General features: G+C 41.7%; 1 protein-coding gene across 13 annotated transcripts in view; it reads right to left on the bottom strand.

Moving 5' to 3' along the window:
- The window catches only part of ANKRD26 (ankyrin repeat domain containing 26), a 62,742-nt gene that overhangs the window by 9,014 nt on the left and 33,939 nt on the right, over nt 1–19,789 (bottom strand). For 12 of the 13 annotated variants that reach the window (XR_012623628.1, XR_012623629.1, XM_074827560.1 and 9 more), the window contains 14 exons: nt 18,339–18,552; nt 16,036–16,219; nt 15,413–15,559; nt 13,228–14,181; nt 11,337–11,489; nt 10,228–10,403; nt 9,934–10,027; nt 8,774–8,848; nt 7,515–7,640; nt 6,346–6,458; nt 5,791–5,932; nt 3,766–4,047; nt 2,816–3,051; nt 1,807–2,053 (listed from right to left, as the gene is read on the bottom strand). Coding sequence is in view for 11 of the 13 variants with exons in the window: in XM_074827560.1 (XP_074683661.1) it covers nt 1,807–2,053; nt 2,816–3,051; nt 3,766–4,047; nt 5,791–5,932; nt 6,346–6,458; nt 7,515–7,640; nt 8,774–8,848; nt 9,934–10,027; nt 10,228–10,403; nt 11,337–11,489; nt 13,228–14,181; nt 15,413–15,559; nt 16,036–16,219; nt 18,339–18,552 (3,143 nt within the window). In the remaining 2 variants the exon portion in view is untranslated. Of the gene's footprint in view, nt 1–1,806; nt 2,054–2,815; nt 3,052–3,765; nt 4,048–5,790; nt 5,933–6,345; nt 6,652–7,514; nt 7,641–8,773; nt 8,849–9,933; nt 10,028–10,227; nt 10,404–11,336; nt 11,490–13,227; nt 14,182–15,412; nt 15,560–16,035; nt 16,220–18,338; nt 18,553–19,789 lie in introns of those variants that run through there. The other variant, XM_074827567.1, reaches the window with a different exon arrangement.

Here is a 19,789-nt window from a genome sequence, read left to right on the forward strand (position 1 = left end):
ATCCAAGGCAAGCTTTTCCTGCAATCGGCTCAAATGTTTTTCACAAGTCAATTTGGGAGCCATTTTTCACAAAATGTTGAAGCAGCCTATATAAGGATTTGAAATATATATCTGAATACATTAGCAACTGGATAAAAACAATGAGCTATGAAATAGCCTTTTAAAATCTTGAATTTCTGTAATATACTTCAGGGAAGCTAGTAAATTAGTAAAGGTATCTCTCTTGATACTGGGCATCTCAAAGTTTTGTCAGAGAGTTCCAATTTCTTCTGGAAAATTAAAATGGAAAGTACCCAAAGAATGTTGCTGCAATTCAGTTAAGAAGCACCGAGTACTCCCGCTTTCTTTCCCTTCACAATCTTTCTTCCTGTTTCTTCTTCAAAAGAGGCACACCTGTTAACCCTTTTCTTTGAAACTAGGGCAGCTTTTTTTCCTAGAGGTGGGTTGGTTTCCTCCTTTGCCTTTTCCTTCTTTTAACACCTTGCTCCCGCCTCTCTGTCCTTCCTTTTCCTCACTTCTTCCCTGCTCCTTACCCATCTCGTGGCCTTGTCCTGGCCTTCTCCTTATTTCACTTTTGCAGCGGGTCCCTGAGTTTTGCCTCCTTTCTACCGCCTGCATGCAGAATAGCCCCTGCAGATGGTACAGTACTAATTGCCTCCCGAGCTCTTTCTGTAATACGTGTCCACCCCTCTGACCTGAAAAGCACATTCACGGTGATACAGAAAAGTTAATCTCTCTAACTGCCACCGCTACACATTGCCTACCCTGCTTTGTCTGGTTTTGTTGTGTTTTTTTTCCTTAAACCAGGTGCAGTATGCAGACACATTGTTGAAATGGGTTCTTTCCGATGTGGGTGGGACCACTGAACCAAGAGGGACTTAGAAGTGAACAAATACTTCTCCCATTCGTTCAAACAGCAGAACACGTGAGGGATAGAACGCTGACTGAATAGGGAAGCTCGTCCATGCCTCAGGCCTATGCTAGGTGGGAAACTGATCACAACTACTGACATCTGGTTTCCAAATCTCATGATACAACGTTACAATGTTCACCATTCGGTGAGGGGTGGGCTATCACACCGACTGCTAATTGCAGGGCATACTTTGACCAGAGGAAATGCAGAGGTTGCAGCACTGCTGTGGAACTGAAAGCTGTGAAGAGTTCCTGAGGAGTAGTTAACCTTAGCTTTTCATGTAATAACACACAGCAGGAACTGCAAAACCAAATGCCCCCTACGCATAGTATATGTCCCGCACTGAAGTATAAAGTGAGAAGTTACGTGATGCCGTTCACATCATCCTATTTTTGAAGCATCCCTTTGTTGGTATGAATGTACTAAAACAAGTCCCAGTGAAGAAACTGCTAAAATGAAGAACAGTGAAGAAGGAAAAAGTGTCTCCAAGAAAGATGCCTGATGGAGCTTTGCATTCATCATAAAGTTAGCCCTTTTAAATAGGCCAGACGTACTATAGATTAAAATGTAAGGAAGACCTTAGCTGGGAACAGTGTTCTTTTGCAAAGAACAGTTTCTCTTGTAAAAGAATGTAGTTACCCAGTTCATTGTTTAGATGTCAGTATTTTTTGGTCTTTGAGCACTCCTGGAAATTTGTACAACCCCGATGACCAGCAGCCTTCACCCCCACCACAGGTAGTTGTGTACTGGTTTGATGATTAGCAATTGTTTTGACCTGTTAGACCATACGGTTTGGAACGATGAATGGATTCTCACTTTAGGCTAAAAAGAGCACAAACTTCCCTATGGATACCCTTTAGCAGCAGTTGAGAACGGGATTTCAAAACGCTTACCTTAGCCACACAGGCTTCAACCCTTTTTCTTGATGATAGAGCGTTCCTGGCTGGGCTTAGGAAGCTTCCTCCTAGGCTCAGACTTCTGTTCAGGGCCAAATTGTTGCCAAGCTGTCCCAGTTCAGCTGGATGCAGAACTGGACTTGCAGACAGGCCTCCACTGACAATGCTGGTGGTGATTAAAGATTTGCTTCTACGGCGCTCCTGCAGGAGCTTAGCGTTGGCTTCTGCTAGTCTCTCATTAGCTCTGAAACATTCAGAAGCATACAGAGAATTACCTTTGGTAGTAGCACTTTCGCAAAGTTACCCTGCAGGTCTTTGACTGTTACCTGACTTGTGAAAGTGGAAGGGATTAAGGGCATCCAAAATAAGAACAGAATTTGGTCTGAGGTTTTTTGGAGAGCCTGTTTCTAAGAAGTCACCCTACCTGCAAGGAGCAGCAAGAGTTACTTAGGACTTCTCAGCATTAGGGCTTCAAAGCAACCCGTGAATGCCACATGTTTACCTAGCCTCTTCTGAAAGGTATGTCACCTGCGTAAGACCTCTGGGCTACCCTCCCTTTCCCAAGGAAAGCGCAAACTTCAGGCACACCGCTACAATGGAAGCCAACGCAGATTTTTTTTTTTTGGCTTCACTGAATCCAGTTCTGTTCTCTGAAGGGCTTACCCTTATTCAAGCAGCATGGACATGAAATTTATCTTTTCTGCCATACACAGAACAAGAGGAGGAGATTATTAGAGATGGGCAAAAAGGCTGCCTGTTAAAACACCAGCAACTTTAAAAATACCCTATGAATGCCATGATCAGTGCTGCTGCTGCTGCTGGAACACTAAAGAGAAATGAAGACAGTTCTAAGGAAGGGGAAGAGTCTTAAGGTACCTTCCTTACAAATATGCCATTTTATGCTTACACACATAATGCTGACCAGATGCAGAAGAGGGATTTTAGGAGGAAAATGCATGAGGAAAAAGTAGTATCTCATGACCAGTCCAAAAAAGCATGGACTTACCTTTCCAGTTTATTTGCTAGGCATCTTCTAATTTTTACTTCTTCCAGATACAGCTCTTTGTACCTTTCCGCTTCTGCCTGCGTGGATTCTTTTTGAAAAATACTGTCTTGTTGGGTGTTTTTTATCCTGTCCAATTCACATTCGAGATCTCGAATTCTGTGTTTTAGCTGGTTTCTCAGAGAAGCATGATGACTGGCTCTGATTTGTTCCAGTCTGTCCTGGGAGGCTGCCTGTGCCTGAAGCAGATAATGCACTTTCAACCACCGCAGAGAAAAAGAGAACTCTCCGGGGCCAGTCACTTGCACGTACCCAATTGCAAGGGCCCGGCTTTACTCAGCGAGGCAACTGTGCCTCCTCACTACCATCAGCAATCAAGGCCGAACCCTGGAAGTACCGTGTTAAATAAGTCTCTTCACGCAGAAGGAACCCCCCTCTTAGCACTATTGTTCATCAGAGCTACTAATGAAAGAACACTGTGTCTGTGGGACAGGGCATATAGAAAAGGAGTCCTCAAACAGATGATGAGGATCCCTCACCTCCACCCACCCTCCACCTCCCCCGCTGCAGCTTGAGTGACTTTGTTCCTGAGCGCTTTCCCCTGTACCATGACAAAGCAGGACTGTATGTCTGGCCATGACAACCGTTAAGTTGCAGCACCCACGCAAGGATGAACAGTGAGAACAAGACCAGCGGGCAGCGATACCTCCCAAGAACTGCAAAAGGAAATCTACCTGGGGCAAGCTTTTGATTCGGGGACCTGCAGGCACATTACACACGCAGAGGAAAGCACTCCTGCCCAACCACATTCGCTTCTCCCACTGGCCTTCAGGAAAGACCGAGGCACAGCACTAACACACACAGTCAGGCACCAAAACCAAAATATGAAAAAATGACGACGACAACAAAAGGATATGATAGAGACTACAGACACAAGTGAGAAATCCACTTACCTGCAAAAATAGATTGACTTCTTGCAGTTTTTGTCTTATTTCTTGACCAGCTCGTTCTTCTATGTCTTTTTTATATTGTTCTATTTGGCTATGATCCACCATGTTAGTGTCCAAATGATGTTTGAGATTAGCCAGCTCTTCTTTCAGCTGGCATTTGCTCTTCTCCAGTTTTTCATGGTTCCCACGCATAGTGGACAACTCTTCTCGCAAATCCTGATTTTGTGCTTCCAGCTCCATGCATTTTTTAGACTCTATCTCCAGCTGCTGGGAAAGTTCACCAACCTGTAGACAGAAAAAAAAAAAAAAATAAAAAGGAACTCAGAGGCATCTGAAATCAGTCAATTCTGTGAAAATCCTTCAAGGGGTTGGCCATGGAGACCGTATTTGTCATCTGCTGACTCAGTATTAAAACCAAAGTGAAACCAGGCTCTTCTTTTAAAACAAGAACAGCTTGGACATCATTTCTGATAGGATTCCTCAGGCTCCCATCCTTGCTCAGTTCTTTCGCAGCAGGTCACAGACCAAGAGGTACCAAACTAGCAGCATTTCACCCATGGAGCTCGGCTGAAAAGCACTAGGGCTATTCCTCCCTGAGATGCTCTTACGGTCATGGGAAATCAAACACGCCCGTACCCAGCCACCTTCTGGTTTCATCCAAAACCACATGTATCATGCTTGATGGGATTTTGTACATGCTGTCAACACAGTCAAAGCTTCATTACAGAACTGACAAGACAAGAAACAGATGCCCTTGTTTTCCATTACACCGAAAGATTTGTAAATAGTGCTTCAGAACACAGCATTTACAGCAGTGGTGGAGGAAGACTTATTTTCTCTAGGTCAAAACTGCGGTTTATTTTCAAAAATTTGCAGGGAATAGCAGACTTTCATTAGGCCCCAGTGGTCAACTACAGCTCTGTCCTCCTCTTCCCCCTCCAGAAAGACACCTTTTCTATACCTGTTGAACATAAAACACCACGTCCTGTCTTGTATTAAAAAAAAATGGAGGAACCCAGCATCATAAACACTTGAAAAAGTCTCTAACAGCAAGTAGAAACTTTAGACTGATTTAAAATCACCTAAACGTAATGCGCTTCCCCGTCATTCAGAATAACTCTTCCAACAGAAACACAAAACCGCTACTAACTTTTGGACTGAAGATGAGCCACTGCAAAGGCAGCTGACTCATTCTACAGTACCTTCTAAATACGAACCTAGCTCTGAAACACGGCTGCTTTGGCAGCAAAGCTGAGTAACGAGCAGAGGAGTAGATAAAAGGTTACGTGCTACTGAACAGCCAGAGCAACCTCAAAAGCACTGCTGGGAACTCTCCTTCTGGGTCCCCATGACAAGGGCAAGATGGGCTGAGACAGCTACTAGTCCACCATAAGTTACAGCAATTTTTCTGCATCACCTCACCGCATCGTGCCCTGGGAAGAAACGACACCATTTAGAAAAGAAAACCTGAAGTGCCTCCTGCTCATCTCACGCTCAAGGTGGGGCTCAAGGGGTGATCTTGGGCAAAGCCAACTTCATACAGTTGTTCTGAGTTACGGCGGTGTTACGTCCCTCTCTTCCAGAGAAGGGATTCATCTGTCGGCACTAGAAGATGCTGCCACAGCCTCAGGCTGCAGCCAGGCCTGTGCCAGGCCACATTGCTCTCAGCCCTGGCCCTCACCGCATGGCCACGATGTCCTGGTTGGACTGCAGACCTGCGCATCCCTACGGACTGGCCTGGTGATCTGCACTCTTGGCTGACCCTGCTCACCGTCACCGGACCTGTTCTGCTCTTCTTGCTGAGGGCCTGTGGGACCGCCAGCCTTGCCCATAAGGATATGCCCACCAGTACGAGTTATAGTCATCTACTACGGTAACAGTAGAAGGAGCATCCAGAAAGTCAGTCAATTCCAAAATACAGCCAAGAAAAAAAATCAGCAGCAGGAAAAGAAGTATAAGGAAAGAGTAACACAGGTTTCAAAAGAAAAAGCGCCACCACCACCAAACCTCAAACAAAGCAGTGCTCACCTTTGTTCTTAATCTACCAATTTCATTGACCGTTTCAGAATATCTGTTCTTCATCTCTTCCTGCAAATGAAGCTGGGACTCTGTCTCTCTCTCCTCATACACCCTCAGTTTCTTCATAGCTCTGTCCAGAAGCCTCTTCAACCTGCACAGCAAATCAGTCAAGAAAACAATGAAGCAAAGGAACAACGGGCCTGTTTCACATATTCTCAAGTACACAGCACAGACGTGCCTTGCTCCATCTTTAATGTGATTGACACACCAGGAATTACTGAGAAAAACCAGCATTCCCATGCCACAAGTCACTTGGAGGGTCCAAATGTCACCTGAAAAGGGGAGTAAAAGGCTTCCTTCCCTCCCAGGAAAGCCACAGGGCAATCTGCATTTGCAGTTCTTTTGTCAACTACTGACAACTACAGGCGTGTACAGAAGCACCTTGCAAGAACTAACAGGGGGCTTGAATTTGCTCAGGGTTACGTGTACCTATTTTTACACTGAGGTGCAATAAAGCTTGACTTCGACTCGGGGATACCTCTTCACCATACTAAAAAGCCATACCTCTTGCAGTCTTTCTGCAGTTCGATGTTTCTTTTCATTTCTTGATCCAGGCGCAGTTCGACTGGGCGTTTCAACTCTACCAGCTTCTTCACTTTCTTTCTTTCACTCTCACACTTTCAAAACAGAAAAGATACATGACACACAGAGCATAGGAACAGGATCTCCATGCAGTATGTGCATCTAGTGTTCTCCACAGAGAAAGCTGCAGTACGTCTCTATCTGTTAGCCAAGTTCCACAGAACGCCAATTGACAGAATTCCTGAGAACATGTAATCACTTCATGTTTCACATCAAACAGGCCAATACCTAAAAACAGAAACAGATTCTCCTGATGAAGCAAAGCCCACACACTTCTAATGCTTCAAGGCAAAAAGTTGCAAAAGATGCTGGAGAACCATTTTGGCAGCTATTCTGCTCATAACAGGGATTACATAGGTGTGCACATCATGGGAGAGCATATGTCAGTTTAAAGCTTTCCTGTGATCTTCAACGACCAGCAGGCAGAGGTTTGCGGAGGAATGTGATCTTTTGGAATCCTTCAATGTTTTATTCCCCCCTGTCATACTTCCATCCCTTTTTTTGGGGTGTATATTCATATGTTGTTCTTCCTCTTGGTGTTTTCTCAGCCAAGCCAGAGGAGAGACGGCAGTTGGTTTGACTTTGTACTTCCACTTTTCCTCTATGAAAAAGGAGAAAAAGGAAAGACTGCCCCTTGGAAACTGGCAGCCATTTCTTGCTTCCCAAGCACTAGTTCATTTGGCCAGAGTTTCTGCAACGCTTTTAATCTCCTGCTACCCTGAAAACATGCAGTATCTTCTCCATACACTGCACTGGAAAGAGGAAGCATTTTAACCCTGACGAGAAACCACAACATCAGAAGATGACCAAAAGGAATCCAAGGAAAGAACTAGGGAACTGCAGCCCTGTTCTATGTGCTCAACTGATAGCAAACCACACTGGGAACTCTTCCCAACAGAACCACTGCAGAGTTTACACAAAGATACTCAGCTAGCTTTTATTTGCTTCGTGGATGATCCCCAAATGACAAGAGACTCAGAACCTGAACGGCAGGGAACACAGAAAAAGCCCAGTATGTAAGAACTCGACAAAAAGGTGGACATGGTTCTCCTGGGTATTGGCTAGGTGCCTGGAGAGTTTTCTGGGCTCACCTGTTCCAAGAGTTCAGCCTTTTCCCTGGCAAGCTGAGCAACACGCTCCTCAAGGTGGGATCTTGACTTCAGCTGCTCTTCCCACATGCTGTGCAAATCCTTGGATGTCAGAGCCTGCTTCTGCATCTGTGAGAGCAACGGTGGCAAAAGAAAAAGCTAAGGTGACCGGAAAGACAGCACTGCAGTAGAAAGCAGTAACTGAAATGGAAACAGGCCTGAGCTCTCCTCTCCCCATCCAAGACCTACAGATGAGGATAATGCGAGTGTAAAACACACCTCAGGAAACACAGCCAAGAACAGCAGTTGAAGCTGGTGGAAAGAATGAACACTCTAGAAGCAACAAGAGGAGGTTGCAGCTTTGGGGGATAAGAAGACGCGCACACACACAGCCACCCTACCGCTTTCTTCCAAAGGTCCTCTGAAGTTCATAGTGATACGTACTTCATAATATAAAAATTCCTCTAGTGCCCAGCACAGACGATACCCTCCCCTCACGGCCTCTGTAACAGCTGTACATCTCCTGAGAGCAAGGCAATGTTTTCAAATCGGCAATACTATTTATGCTTCTACCCAAAGGGACAAAGACTTGCCTAACAGATGGATCTGAGCGGAACGGAACTTGCTGATTTTGTTCAAGTACAAAGAATGCAAGATGACTAGATGCTTTTGGTGTCACTCTGTACAGATCTACAGAAAGTCACGAAAACCTCAGGACAAAGGCTTAGACGAAAAATCCTCACCTCGGGCTATACAACCTTCTCCAGTGTCCTTACAGAGTAGGTGTAACGCTGGGTCTTACAACAGAAGCTAACACGGTCTCAAGGGCAAGCTGTGACAAAGCTGCAAAGGTAACACGGATCTCCCAAGTCCAGTCTCCTCTCTCAGCTTTCAGCCACAGACCTCCCTCCTGCCCACAACATCCATCCTATCCATCGTGTGCTATGGTTTAACTCCAGTAGACAGCTAAGCACCACACAGCCACTTGCTCACTCCTTCCCGGTGGGATGCGGGAGAGAAACCGTCAGACAAATCATGCTGATGAGCACGAGTATCTTGTACACCACCACACAGATACAAAACACAGCAGCAGGGAACAAGGAGATGTACAGCCTTTTCCCCTGAGGGTGCCTTGCCCTAAAACCAGAAAGGTATTTGTCAGCTGAACTGTGCCTACACAGCCCACCTGATCTTTTCAGCAGTTACCTGCACACAAAAAATGCAAAGACTACAACAGTCTTTCACAGGAGCCAGTTATGTACCTGCTGCTGGTGGTCCTCTGCAGCTGCTTGTGTTGTTCGTAAGCCAGTTATCAAGTCTTCCAGGCGGTTATGAACCTACAGAAGCATTGAGAAAAGCAGGGAGACACACTGTGACTTGCCAGACTGAAGTTTACGCCTCAATACAAAAAGTAAGTATTACACACGCTTCTTCGCCTCTTCCTTCCTGTAGTATTTACACCTGGCACCAATGATCAAAACAGCCTTAGTTTGATGCCACTGCAAAACTGTTAGCAATCATCCCCTCTGCCATTTGCTTCAGGGAGAGAGAGCACCGTGTGTGCGGGATACAAAGCATCTCCAATGAAAACAGGAAGGAGCAGCTTTTCACAGTACATCTGAAAACCATGCCCTGTTAACCAAAGGGAAGGACCAGCACTGTGACTGCCTTCCCTCTTCTCTTGTCAGTGTCAGTACATCAAAGTTCAACTTTCATATGTAGTTATTTTCAAATTCTCTTCAGTACTAATTAACAACTGCAGTCATAACAAGAACCCTAGTTCACTGGTTACAACACAAAAATCATTTGCTTCATAGAGGTCACAGTTGAACACCTCACCTGAGCCAAAATTAACCACTGCGCAGAGGCAGTGGCAATTCCAAGGCCCACACTTAGTTCTGCAAATGATACCACATACATTCCTGTTCACTGTTTCACCAAAACAAACACACAGCAAGTGGCCAAAGGAAAAGCAATTCTGCACAGCTAAAGCTCTGTGGAGTTTTTACTCCAGCCTGATGATGCCAGTCCGGCCTCCAACGTGAAGCGCTCGGCATCAATATCCCCTGCGGATTTTCCACAAGTTAACCCGATGAATACCTTTAATGACACACATTGCGACAAGTGTCTGAAGTAGCATCTGATGTCACGACGGGTCTAAAGCAGACAATAGTTACACCGGCGTATTAGTGTCAGATCCCTACCTTTTAGAGCATTAAGTAGGACCTGCTATAGGAGCGTGGGAAAACGCTCAAGCCCAGAAGGGCGGGGAACAGGCCAGGAAAGCAGCCTGCTTCAGCCTATGTTCAGGAGAACGCAGGAACCGAGTTCCCCTAGGCTCTCCCAGAAAACCTCATCTTAAAATTTCCCCACAGAAACAGGTAACTGGGCTGACAAAAAGGGAAGCTTGTGGTCAGCTTACTGAGGCAGAGGCTTGCAGGTCTCTCTGAAGGGCTTCAATCCTATTGCTCTCTTGCTGGACTGTGGCTTCCAACCTGGCATTTTCAATTTCAAGGCTTAAAAAGAAATACAGGTCTTAATGTGGAAATCTACCAGAGCACCAGTTCTGAAAAAACAGTGTGAAATAACATAATCTAAGACAAAAGCATCCTTCAAAGTCGTGTATCAACTTGCTGTGAGGCAACAAGGCTACCTGTCGCTCTCACACAATCCCAGAAAGTGACAGACACCTTGCTTCACGGCGCTACTCTCTTACCGTTGCACATGCTCTTCCAGTTGTTTTATAGTAGCGTTAGTACCAGAAGATGCCGACAGGAGGTCCTGCAGTTTCTGGGAAGAAGCGATGACTTCTCTTTCCTTATTATCCAAGGCCGTCTTCAAATCGCAAATACAATGCTCAGACTGCAGGTGCTGTTCTTCCAACTCCCGCAACTGTAAAATCACAGCAGGAATCTGCAGTCGTGAGGTGAGCTTTTCTAGAGAGGAGTCACCTGCTGCTGCAGAATTCAAGCTGCTACCCAAAGAACTGTAACCATTTCAAGTACATTCAAACCTTCACTCCTGCTAGCAAACGAAGACAAATGGTGTTACTACTTTATACTGGCCTCTGCCGTCCCTGCCCTGGGCACTAGAGCACGGTTCTAAGCACCGACACTGCCCCTCCCAGCCTTTCAGTGACTCGTGACACTCCTTGTATCCACCTGTTTGCTCCTCCATGAAAACACAAATTAAAAAGTTCATCCTTCTCCTAAGGTGACTTCCCGACTCCCTCATAAGGAGGTGAGGATGATTTCTCTTTCAGAGCTCTGAGGCCTCTATACTTCAGTTGTTGTAAGAACACTGCAAAAGGTGGTCCCCGCCTCAGAAAGTAGCTTACAGGTCACTTGCAAGGAAGCTGCTTAAGGATGGCAAAGAACTGCAGGGCCAAGGAAGGGGGAAAAAAGAAAGAGAAGAGTTATATGCAGAGTAAGTTGCAAAAGCATTCAGAATTGAGAAGATGTTACCTGATGGCAGGGGGGTAGGAGTGGGGCAGGGGAAGCACAGACAGCATGAAAAAGCCCAAAGGCAGCAGTCCAGTTCTTCAGAACTGAGACAACCTGCTTGGCCAAACCAAATGCAGTAAGCTATAGACACATCAGTTTATTTTGCAAAGGAGCTTTGCAAACAGAAACCTTTGTTTAAGTAAGGACATAGTGTCATCATGTCACAGACCTTCTCATCATGGACATCAGCTTTATAAAACAGTGAATTTAATTCACACAGCATTAAATCTATCCTGCTGAAGTTTCTTCTAGGGTTTTAGGACAACATTCGCTCCTACTTTCAACAGCTATCCTCAGATTTATTGATATAGACGTTATGTACCTTGGTTTTAACCTTTTCCAATTCTTTTTGCAAGCGCAATTTGTCTTCCTCCAGGTCACTGCGGTAGCGCGTAGTAACTTCAAGTGAAGCTTCTGACATAGATTGCTTTTTAAGAGCATCGGCAAGCTCCTGCTGCAGCTGTCTGACCATGCCCTAATGAAACAGTTAAATTAGCATGAAGAAAACTGTATGAACATGAAATATGCTTTTATTTTAAACTTATTTGATTAACAGAACTGTCTTTGGATTGAACTCAAAGGTAGGAAATTTTGCCTGCCACTAGCAGGTATCTGCACAGATGATGTCCTCTCTTCATCTTGCTCAGCTGAGCACCTCCAAACTATCAGCAGCTCTTCATGAGGATTTCTCTTTTCTAATACATAAAAAAAGGCTCAAGTACTATTCTTCTCAGAACAATACAGAAGCACACACTGCAATCGTGGTTTTTTTCTAACAAAATCCAAAGAAATCTGTGGCGATATAAGAGCCCTAGTTCGACTACAGATATTACTCTGATGACAAAACCCATATTAAGAGTGTTCTTTGTTCTATTCCTCCATTATACAAATATAATTAAATGAATACATATATCTGAAAGCTCTTCTGAGATACACTTTATGTTGATTTATGTTGAATCACATCCTCTTGGAGACTTCTTACTAAGTTCATTTTAGAATAACAACTGCCTTTATACTGACAGATTAGTTTTACAAAAAATCGGGATAGTTCATATCTATCTATCTATCTAGTGTCTTCAAAAGGAACCTGTTATTTTGGTAGTAAGAATACAAAGCAATTCACATTACAGTGATTGACAGCACTGCTGGAGTTCTCCCCCCCTCCTTTAAAGTAACTCACAAATGAAGACTAAGGTGGTTATCTGACACATGGAGATATTTACCTCACTCAAAGATTCTGGATTTGTTACGTTAAAGGAAATGTAATTTTAAATCACTATTCAAGTCATTAAGGGAGACAAACCTTACACCAGAGTGTCTAAATACTGAATGTGATTAGTTCCTATTTTCCCAAAAGTCAAGGAAGATTAAACAAAATGAGTAAGTCAACTTTTAAATCATTGCTCTACCTGGAACTGGTAAAATACTTTATCAATAGAGAAGACCCTACCTTCTCCAATTACCTATAGCTTTTTCAACTGTCTACTTATTCCTCACTCCTACCCCCACCTTTTTTTTTCTTGACGCTGTTTTCTTGACAAAAACCATCTACAGGCTGAAATGGAAGCAACACTTGCTTCATGCATGTTTGAGCAATATAGAAGTTATGCTAATGCTCTGCATAGGAGCATATTTCATACTCATATACTGTGTCAATTTGCAGGCAGGCCCCTCAGAACCCCCACAACACATACATAAGCTAACACCTGGACACTACTATAATACTCTTCAATTCTGATAGCAACTTATGGAGAAGCAATTTTTTTTTCTCTATAGGAGCTTAATATAAATCCATCCCCCATCACTTCACTTGTTTGCACCTTCATTTCTCAGCCCTTGCATATTGCATGGTTCTGCCTTTTATACTACTCTTGTTTGTGTCATCAGTGCAATACATATATAAAAACCATCAAATACATAAAAGCATTCTATATGGCATAAAACAGACTAAGGAAAAGAGACGAAGAAAATACTAGAGAAGAATCACTTTTCTTGATCAAAGCTTAGACTACGATAACTTTTTTCTGTTCTCTGCTCAGATCTCAGCAGTAACACCCTGTTTGCCACAAGTCCAAGAGAAACACGACAAACCAGAAAAAAATCAACATTAATTGGTCCCATGCATGTAACTTATACCTGGTACATTTTAGAAACATAAAGTAATTTCAAGAACTGACAAACTTTAAATTGTTCTTTCCAAGTGTGTACTTTACCTCTCTTTCTACTTTGTCAGTTTCATATTTAAAGACTTGTTCTCTTAAATCAGTACACTTGGCATTTAATTCTTTGTTTCTCTCTTCCACTAGGCAAACTTGCTTTTCAGTATCAGCTCTAAGTTTGTTGAAAATATCATTAAACCGGTCCTGCACATCATTCACTACTTTTTCTTTGATGATCCCTTTGTTCTGCATATCTTCCATTTGCTGACGGAGTAAAAGGTTTTCACTCTGAAGCTGGGCCAGTCGCTCCTGCATGGATTCCTGCTTTATTATAAATTTGCTTACTTGATCTTTCTCAAGTTGTCGAGCATGATCGCATTCCTTTGCCTGACACTGGGCTTGACTTAATTCTTTTTGTGTCATTTCTAAAAGCAATGTTTTTTCTCTAAGCGTTTGTTTCAACTGGTGAAGCTCATTTTCTAGACTATTAGCTTTGCTTTCAGCTTTACTCAGCTGCTGAGACAAGCTCTTGTTGGTTTCTCGCACATCAGAGAGATCATGATGGAGCTTGTCTTGCAAGCGAAGCCATTCATCACGTTCTCTCTGAAATGATCGTTCAGCATCACTTTTTGATGACTGATGACGCTCAAGTTCTTGAACAGTAGTGTTCAGGCGGCAACGAAACGATTCAATTTCTGTTTCTAGTTTGTCTTTGCTTTCTTTTGTCTGCTCAAGTTTGGAAGTTAACACTGCAGATTCTGTCTTCAATAAGTTCAGCTGTCCGTTGTACTGAAAAACTGTTTCTGTTAAGGCTTCCTCATTCAGTTTAAGTTCCTTTTTGAGATCTTCATTTTTTTCTTTCAAGGTCTCATTTTCCTCTAAGTACTTTCCTTCTTCCTCTTGGTGCCTAAGTCTTACTTGATCAAGTTCTAGTCTTAGCATAGCAATCTCATCTTGTAGTAGCTGATTTTTGTACAACAGATCCTTTTCTCTCTCTGTGTTGGATTCCTGAATGACAGAGAACACGAATAAATAGCCAGTTGGGAAACGAGTCTACAAAAACACTTCAGCATCAAACTGCATTTTATACATTTCTAATACTGAAGCAAGATTTCAAAGATAAGAGTGAAATTTCAGGTAATACTTAAGCTACTCTGTGAACCCATGCATGAGTACAATGTATGCACACACTGGAAGTGTAACATACCCTTAAAACCTAAACGAAAATCCCAAATATATAATGTCTTTTTTTTTTTTTCTTAAGCCAGCAACCAAATAATAAAATTACTGAAAATATCTCAAGTATAAAGCTTTTAAAATGACAGTGCTTTGTTGTATGGGCATGCCTTTAAAATACTCCTATTAGTTTAGCTGTGTTACAAATCTGGTAAAAAACAAGGCTAAAAAGGGTATTTTCCTTCTTGTGTTACCTTACATCTTGCATCAGTTGTCCAATGTCTTCTTAACACTTATTCTTTTGTATTACTGAAAGTTAGCTATACAACTTAATCAGCCCTAGAATGCAATAGTCTTGTATATTTCCTGTTTGTTATTTAACTTTTTTTTCCACATAAACATATTCACCCTACATTTATTGGGCAGCACAGCCAAGAACAAATAGTTCTTCCAAGCACTAGACATTCTTAGTAAATTCATAAACCTTTTTCAAGATTTATTTTTTTTTATACAGTGTTTATGATTGCTTTTTCTCCTCCAGTTATTCCAACTCCTACAGAGAGTTTAACTCATTGCTGATATTCCTTCATAAAATTTTAGTATGCGTTAGGTGGAAAAGAAAGGTACACCTGAAATAAGTAAGTTTGATAAAGGAATAAGTAATTTAAAAAGACCAAGTAATTGGAACACAACAAGTAAGCGTCAAACAACTTTCTTCCTGGTCAACCTTTGACATAGCTAGGTGTTTCACTGATAGAAGCCTTAAAAAGTGATGACAAAATGTTTATGAAATGAAAAATAACATCGCTTAAGAAAGAGGGTAAATAGTATCTTCTTTTAGTTTCCTACTTGCATATGCAATTCAGGTACATATAGGACTCATGCTGCTTTCCAGAACATTTAAAGACGTAAGGGAAAACAGAAAAGATATTTACAGAGTTAAGTTATGTTGGTAAACTGTAAAGAATGCATCAAGAAGCACAAAAAATTATGTAAGATTTAGTACGACTTTAGAATGAACATGGTGAAATTTAATTAATTAGAAAAAAAAAAATCTACTTACCTCTGAATTTTTTTCTATAGTTCTTCTTGTCTCTTCTTCTAGTTCCTTCTGTCTCCAGAGGTGGTTGTTCAAAATTCCTTCTTGCAGGGCTCTGGCACTCTTTTCCTGAGAGAGCTGTCTTTGTGTTTCATCACGCTCTTCTTCAACCTACAGTAATATATAATTAAACTACTTGCATCTTGAGAAAAATCAAGAGCTAGCAATATCTTCTCATTCTCCTTTGTATTCTTTCAAATATTTTTGCTTCCCCACAGTTATGATAATCCATCTATAAATAACAGATTTTAATTTTCTCCTGAAAAATTAAGAACAAATACAGAATGTTTTGTAGTATTTTAGAAAAATAACTCAAAGTCAGGCTTTGCCTGAAATACAAATGAAATCTAAATTTTGGAAAAGTGAAAAAGGAATCATGAACTTGCAAATTAAAAGAAAAAACCAAAAGCAAACCCAGACCACTTGTGAACCAACTGTTCTCAGCTGTCCTCAAAAATTTGACAATAGTTACCCAACACCTCTTCCATGAAGAAAGTACTTCCTTCTTTAGACATACTGGAATACAATGTCAATTAAAAAGAATCAGAAAATAAGAAGAAAAGTGTTTAACTCATTTTTTAATATACCTGTTTCAATAGCTTTCTCAGTGTTATTAACTCCATTTCTGAATTCCTTGAGTGTAACTCAAGTTGCTGTTTCTCCTCCATCTCTTTACAATATTGATCTTCTTTCCTTCTTAGTTTTTCTCTTGTTTTCTCGTATAGCATTTCTACTCTGAGCCTCTTTTCCTCTTCTTGTTTCAAAGCAAATCTGGGATTTAACAGAATATTTGAGAAACTAAAGCACTGATATAAAAAGTAGATATTCCACATTATGAACTTGCAGAGACAACTTATACCATAAAAATGTTAAATCTTTTCAGATTTCATTTTTTACTTTAACTTTTTAAAGAATTCTAACTTCATTCCATTATCTATGGTATCAGTTATACAAGATGCAGAAATAAACCACTGAGTGATTTATCATTTATTTCTAAGTTTACATAGATAAATATACAGTAGTATGCGCATTTCTATAATTGTTTAAAAATAATCTTCATATTATAGACATTTCATTCAAAAGCAGTTTGTTGTCTTATCAAAGCATCATAAACTTGTACTGTGATTAACATATATTTTCTTATTATGCTGAGCATTGCCTACATATTACGGATTCAGTGATTGCAAGTAATACTGATGAAGCAGCACAACACTTATCTATGACAGAAGACCCACCAATTGTTCAGCAAGCCTTCTGTAAGTCTAAACCAACTGCTGACTGTAGGAAGAGCAAGCAGTTTCTACTTACTCCAGAATGAGGTCAAGTGTTCAAAAATAGATTTACAAATGCATAGGGATTAAGCTTAATATGATTAAAAATAGTTTTAAAACTCAGTGGATCTGCATCTGGGAGAAACAACGATAATTTAGTTTTGAAGGTAACTTATAGTGAAAACCTTAGGGAATGTCAACTTAACTAACTGAAACAATCAGCAGTAAGCACCAACATGGTAAAACTGGTCTGTGGTGTGTCCACGGTACCCAAACAAGAAAGCAGTTTCATGTTTTACAACTATTTTGAATATTTTTTCTGATATCTTTGCAATGGTCAACAAGAAAAAAAAAATAAATCAAGTGTTAACATAAGAACTGGCAGTTGAACATTTGCGTTTGAAATTTTGCAAAACAAATATGAGCAACCACTAATAAATTATTCAAAAGACTGACACTAACATTTGTATTTTAACGGTTTATATTGCAAGGAAAAAGCTTTACATATAATTTTTTGTGTAATTTCACAAGAAGTATAGCTTTTATAAGTGTAAAGTTAACGTTGCTTTGAGAATTTATTTAGAATGAAAATATTAATTCTTTGTAATCGATAGATTATTAGAGAATTTTGAAAAACAGTTGGACTCAAATCCAGGCCAAGTCGTGACTGGCTTTGTCTTCCTCATAATCTCCTTCCACATACCAGAAAGCACAACTCCTTGAAGCTCAGTTCCCTCAGCCTCTCCTCACAGGTCTAGTGCTCCTGCTCCCTGACTAGCTCTCTGCTGAACTCACACATACCAATTAAGATCTCTCTTGTACTGGGAGGCCAAAAATTGGACTCAGTGCTCTAGACACAGTTCAGCAAGTGCTGAGTAGGGGCAGACAATCACTCTCCTCAATCTCCTGGCTCTGCTGCTTTTAATACACACCAGGATGCCGTTGGCCTTTTCAGCTACCATGCTGGCTCACGTTGAGCTTGCTCTCTGCTAAGACCACGAGGGCCTTCTTGGCAAGTTCCCCAAGCCAGAACATCCCATGGTACATAATTTCCAGGAATCCTCCTTCCCAAGTGCAGGGCTTTGCATTTATTCTTGCTGAGTTTCTTTTGGTGCCTGCTAGCCATTCTTGTTTGAAGTGATGTGAAAAGTGAGTAAAAAACTCACACAATCCAGATTTAGCTCAGGAGTATGGGGAAAGAGGCAATCCCAAATTTGACTTTCTTTCAAATAGACAAACAAACAAACAAATGCTCTAAGCTCTGTTTTGAGTTGCATTCCGTGGAGTTACCAGGATTCCTAATATTATACAGAAGCTTCAAAGACAAAATCCACAAAATCCAAGTCTTACGAATTCTTATAAATCTCATTTTCCCCATACCTACTCTTTGTTCTCTTCTCTTGCTATTGAAAAAAAGGAGTTAAAACAACATCTACAGAGCTAGTATGCAGGCATATTTTTCCCCCTTTGACATTATGTCCTTTAGAGCATGGCTTGCCCACAGGATTCAAAAAACCCAAACCCAAAAGTCTAGAAACTTATCACCTGTACCATCAGCATCTTCTGCAGCATGAAAACCTACAGGATAGCATACATTACCAGAACGCAAGGTTACATACTTAAGGCTTTGAATATCACTTTTCCACTCCACTTCTTGGTGAGCCAATATGGATTTCAAATCTTGAGTCTCTTCCGCTATTAATTGTGACTCCTCCTTTTCACTTTCCAATTTTCTTACTTCTTTCCAGAGAGCTGTATACCGATTTTTTTCACGTTCTATTATCTGTTCATATTCAAGAAGTATGTTTTGAATTTTCAACAAAATAGCAGAACCTATTTTGAAATAGGAAAGACACAAAGCGACACATATGCACAAACACTTTCCAATGTACAAATTATTTAATGCTTTGCTGTACTGAGTATAGGTGTGGCAAGGTTCTGATAGTGGGAAGACTGCAGATAGTGGGAAGGTCTGTGTGAGAAGAGGCCAGGGCTGCCCATGACAGACACAGCCGGTTCCAACAGACCCACTGCAGGGTAGAGCTGAGCCTCTCAGCCACGCTGGTGGCACCTCAGGGAAAACTATTTAGAAAAAAGGGCAAAAGAAGAGGAGGAAGGGAAAAAAGTGTGAGAAACAGCCCTGCGAACATCATGGTTAGTGAAGAAGGAGAGGGAGGAGGTGCTCCAGGTGCTAGAGCAGAGATACCCCTGCAGCCCATGGAGACGCCACGGTGGAGCAGGTATTTCCCTGCAGAAGACCATGCCAGAGCAGATATCCTCAATGCAGTGCTGTGGAGGACCCCATAACAGAGCAGGTGGCTATTTCCTGAAGGACCTCTGACCCACAGAGATCCCAGGCTGGAGCAGATTTTCCCTGAAGGACTGCAGTCCATGGAAGAACTCATGCTGGAGCAAAGGAAAGGTGTGAAGAAGAAGGAACGGCAGAGAGAAACTGCTGTGTCCTGACTGCAGACCCCGTCCTCCCTGCGCTGCTTGGGAAGTCAGGAGTGAAGTTGAGCCTGGGATGGGGGTGGTGGGGAGGCGTTCTTTTCATTTTTTGTCTTTGTTTCTCAGTATCTGAATCTATTTTAATTGGTAACAAATTAAGTTAAGGTTCCTCAAGTGCAGTCTGTTTTGCCTGTGGCAGTAACTGGTAAGTGACAGCCCTGTTTTTATATTGATCCTCAAGCTTTTTCATCCTATTTTGTCCTGTTGAGGAGGGGCAGTGAGAGGGCAGCTGGGTGGGAGGTTGGCCTTAGTCCAGGTTAACCCAAATTTGCCTAATGAAATTTTAGCATAGTTTAATAGACATAGTAAGTATGTTTATATAATGTTATGTGCCTCTATGCGAGCATCTTATGACAATTGATTAGATATCTATTTTTAAGCAAAGCTGTTATTCTGCTGTACTATTTGTCATTACCTAGTGAGGGGATACAAAGAGGAAAAAGAAGATCTATCTTACTAACTTTTGATGACTACATTAGAAGGAGCTGAACTGTACTTTGCAAGAACCTACTTCTCCAGCTGTGACTAGACAGAGAAACAATGATAAAGTAAAGCATGTTTG

This window comes from Strix aluco, chromosome 5 (genome assembly GCF_031877795.1).
Source record: "Strix aluco isolate bStrAlu1 chromosome 5, bStrAlu1.hap1, whole genome shotgun sequence".
Lineage (NCBI taxonomy): Eukaryota > Metazoa > Chordata > Aves > Strigiformes > Strigidae > Strix > Strix aluco.